Raw genomic sequence first — 4,503 nt, 5'->3', positions numbered from 1 at the left:
TCACAACGTGTCCGAGCTGTTGCTGCACGGGCTGATCAGCGCCTGGTTGGTGGCCTTGTGCTTTTTTAGAAGTCTCGTGATTTTCTCGTCGTCGGAGTTGGGGTCCAGGGGCTTGTTGTACTCGTCGTCCTCCTCGTTGTCCGAGCTCTCCTTCATCTTCTCCGTCTCCGAGTCGTGCTTCTTCTTGGCCGTCGCCATCTCCGCGGCGTGTCTCTTCCTCCACTTGGTCCTCCTGTTCTGGAACCACACCTGTGGAGGGACAGCGGGTTAGTGGGTGGAGGAGACGGCGCACACTCACATGAACACACACACACACACACACACACACACACACACACACACACATGGTAATAAAGGCCATTTACAGATCAAATAATAACCTGTAGGCCTACTGTTCCAAAGGTATAATCGTCGTCTCCTTCTCTCCGCCTTATAATGATGATAATAATCATTATTATTATCATCATAATAGCAATAGTGATATCCTAATATTATTATTAATATAATAATAATAATAATAATAATAATAATAATGAAAAGCAAATAATAATAATATTAGTAATGATATTAATAAAATCAACAATTTGGCTTTGGTACAAAAAGTAGGCCTAGTGAATAACAAAAGTTTAGCATAAGACGTGTCATTTCTGGCCTGTAAAAACATAACACATCCTACATTTTAATTCCTTACCCAATCAATCTTGGGAATAAAATGCACATTCAAACAATCCAGTAAAAACCCAATAACAACAACAACAACAACAACAACAACACCATCCCATGCCGGTGTGGGGGTCCTCACCTTGACTTGGCTCTCGGTCATCCCCAGGGAGTAGGCCAGCCGAGCCCTCTCCGGCCCCGCCAGGTATTTGGTCTGCTCGAAAGTCTTCTCCAGGGCGAAGATCTGCTGGCCGGAGAAGGTGGGTCTGGAGTGCTTCTTCTTGCCGTCCTTGTCCAGCATCATGCCGGCTTGAGCTGAACACCAGACAACAACACGGCGGTCACACTTTGCTCTCGATCACAACACACCCAGGCCAGCCACTGTATGAGTCTCTCTGTGGCTGTATTCCAGTAGGCTTACTACTATTACACATTTGTTAAATGATTATTCCTCTGGTTCAGCAAGTGACTTGTATGGGAGTGATTAGACGCTTACAGGATAAGTTGAACGGAAGTAGAAGCACTAGTTGTCTTTTTTACACCAAATCTGACATGGTTAGACTAGGCTACAGAAAAGTTACGCTATAAAGCGGAAACACATTGCTGAGCCAAAAGGCTCACAGACACCACTTCTGGGCTTCTAGACCCCAGAAGGAAGGAAATAAAACGGAACTTACATGGACAATGAACCCGGGGGTCCCTCCAGGGGTTCTGCATGACTCCGGGCCAGAATATGGGCGCCCTCCCGGGCAGCTCCGTAAGGGGCTTGGGGTACCGCGAAACCGGGTTGAAGTACATCCCCGCGGTGGCGGCGGTCAGGCCGTTTATCCGGGGGAAGCCGGTGAGCAGCTGCCCGGCCGATGTGATGGGTCTCCCCAGGATGTCGCTAATTCCGTGCGGCGTGCCCATGGGCAGGTGCGAGTTGAGCGTGCAGGTGAGCGAGGGCGCCTTGAAGCCTCCCGCGGCGGGGTGTCCCTGCAGCGTGTAGGGGAACAGCGACGTCTTCATCTCCGTCATGTTGTGCAGGGCGGCCAGCGGCGCGCTGCCCAGGACGAAGGCGCCCTGCTGCCGGTTACTGTCCATCTGCCCGACCGCTAACATTTGTGGACATGAACCGAACAACTCGAACAAATTCGCCCGGATATATATATATATATATAGGCTATATATATATATATTTTTAAAAGAAAAGCAAAATTCAGCTGATGATTTTTTTTAAAAGCAGTGCTCAGCCTTGTGATGAGCGGATAAAGAGGCCAAACTCTTCCCGATCGTCTCTCCAAAAGTATCCCCGATGAAGTACAGCCGCTCGAACCGGGAGTGGAAACTACAGGAAAAACTTAGTGCTGGTGGTACTTCTCTACGGGTTGAAATGCGAGTCTCCGTGTGTGTGTTTGTGTGTGTGTGTGTGTGTGTGTGTGTGTGTGTGTGTGTGTGTGTGTGTGTGTGTGTGTGTGTGTGTGTGTGTGTGTGTGTGTGTATGCGTGTGCGTGTTGTCAGCCTGGGGGGATCGCCGCGTACAGGGTCCAGCGGCGAGGAGTCCTCTCGGAAGTCCCCAACAAGCGGATGATGTTTTTTTTTTGTGGTTTTGATGGTGACCATAAGGGTCGTCTTTCTTGGTAAATTGACTGCACTGCTATGCACTGAGTGAAAGCCTGGATGCACTAATAACAGCGCGGCCACCTTGCACGAGCGTGCTCCCCATTGGCGGATGTTGAGTGAGACTGCGCGCGGATTGGACGAGGCGGGCCGAGGTCATTTGCATGCGCGTCCCGCGGACAAAAAGCCCCCCAGTCTATTAAGATCTTAGTGCGCCCCTTCTAATGACGCGTCGCATGCTGCAGGAATCATTGTTTCAAGATCTGACCAAAAGATAGATTTACATGATGAGCCATTACGGCTGACAATGAAAGCGGGCTGTATTAAACTGGAGACGGACAGAGAGGATGAGGGATGGTTCCGTTGTTTTCTAACGACTTGATGAAGATGGGAGATCAGATTGTTGCGCATTTTAAAGACCTTTAGGCCTATAGGATTACTAGTGAAAAACACATGCTGTTTATTTTGGTTTGTATCGTTAATAAATAGTTTTATCTTTCATGTTAGGCTATAATTCGGAGCCTACACCGTATATATATATTTAAGCTTCATATTGGCTAAAGCAAACTGCATTAAGCCTTTTATTAACACAATTATAATCTGCTTTAGGATAGGCCTACTTTACACAGATGCTCAATTAATAAATAATTTGCACATTCTGCTTCCTTTAGGCGTTTAGGATTTATCATGTAAGACTACATTTTAAGGTAGGTTACATTTCAAATGCAACCCTTATTTTTTACCCAACAACATAATATTTTCCTCACAGTTGTTTTAACATTACAGCGAAGTGTTTACTGTCGCAACAGCAATTCTTGTATAGTTTTGTATATTATAGGAAGACGATGAATAAGAGATAGCATGTGTCCAAATGACTACATACGCCTATATTATACTGCACATACAGCGAGCTTGGTTTTATTTGATTAGGATTACCCTGCAGGTTGGTGATAAATGGCATTATTAAAGGCCCACCGTAGTGGGACAAAGCGCCGGTCTGCGGGCGTCATCACACTGAGTGCTGTATAATATTTTATGGAGATGCTGGGACGTTAAGAGTGAAATATGACCACGTAAGCACCGGAGAGTCCTCAGCAAATGCACATTGCTGCCCATTTGATCACTGAGAACGAATGTTGATTTAAAAAGGGTTTTCCGGGGAAGTAATTCACATTTTTGACTGTGTTTATTTCGGTTAGATTGCGTCTAGTCTACAGTGATTTCTCTCGTTGAGATGTCTTTAAACACATGGCCTATAAAGTGTGTCTCAAAAACCAATAAAACGACGAGCACACATATATTAATACATCAATAATTAAATACATGCATACAGTTTATTTATGTGCATGAATGTGTTAGGCCTACATCAAAATGCTACTTGTGGCCCAGCTGGAAGTGGGGAAGCAGCGCTCGTCTCTGATCAGATGTCTCCTTTTATCTGCTGCCTGCATGGAACAACAACAGCATGCTGTGATGAACATACTTTGTTTCAGACTGTTATCAACTTAAATTCATTTAGTAATTTTGAATATAATTTTTTTAAATAATTAAATACAAGATAAGTAGATTATCAAATTGGCTAGCGGTGAGTTTTTTTTTTTTTATAGCTTTCTAAATGGACTATTCAGGACGTTAGATGGATATTGACCCAAATATAGGAAGTATAACCTACTAATATGCATTTACAAACAATAAGCATGCAAGTAATATCTTGGTAAAAAGAATAATAAAAACTAAAACTTAAAACACACAAACATACGGTTAATCATTCAACCAACAAACCCTATCATATGACTTATAATAATAATTAGGCTATAATATAATGCAAATTATTATTAATTATCTTAATATTAATAGTATTCATAATCATCATCATATTAATAATAATATTTATTATCATTATATTATTAACAATTGTATCAATTGCTTTTCTATTTCCATCAAACATTATGTTTTGACACGGAACTATTAGGCCTATATCTCTGTGGTGTAAATGATCGAATATTGTTCTTTAGCCTATAGAGATGAAGCGGGCTATAACTATAATAATAGGCCGAAGAATGCTATACTTAGGCCTTTGATTGTACATATACATTGATATTCAATATAATTATGCTAAACCAAAAGTCTTGATTATGTTGTTTTTTTTATTTAATCGAAGTCTCTTAATTTAAAAGTGAATCACCCAAGTTGAAGTGGTGGGGATTTTTCTTTTGCCCCAGAGCGATAAGCATTTGAGGAAGT

The 4,503-nt window shown here is 42.7% G+C and overlaps 1 protein-coding gene across 1 annotated transcript; it reads right to left on the bottom strand.

Annotated features, from left to right (window-relative positions):
• On the bottom strand, positions 1-1,761 carry nkx6.2 (NK6 homeobox 2; the record flags this gene model as incomplete). Its single annotated transcript, XM_084471045.1, has 3 exons — positions 1-249; positions 803-975; positions 1,338-1,761. The coding sequence occupies 3 exons, from the start codon at positions 1,759-1,761 to the stop codon at positions 1-3; spliced, it is 846 nt and encodes a 281-aa protein (XP_084327171.1).
• Between the last annotated feature and the right edge of the window lie 2,742 nt (positions 1,762-4,503).

Source organism: Micromesistius poutassou, assembly GCF_964030765.1.
Source record: "Micromesistius poutassou genome assembly, chromosome: 7".
Classification (NCBI taxonomy): domain Eukaryota; kingdom Metazoa; phylum Chordata; class Actinopteri; order Gadiformes; family Gadidae; genus Micromesistius; species Micromesistius poutassou.
This window is presented reverse-complemented; position numbering and strand designations above follow the sequence as displayed.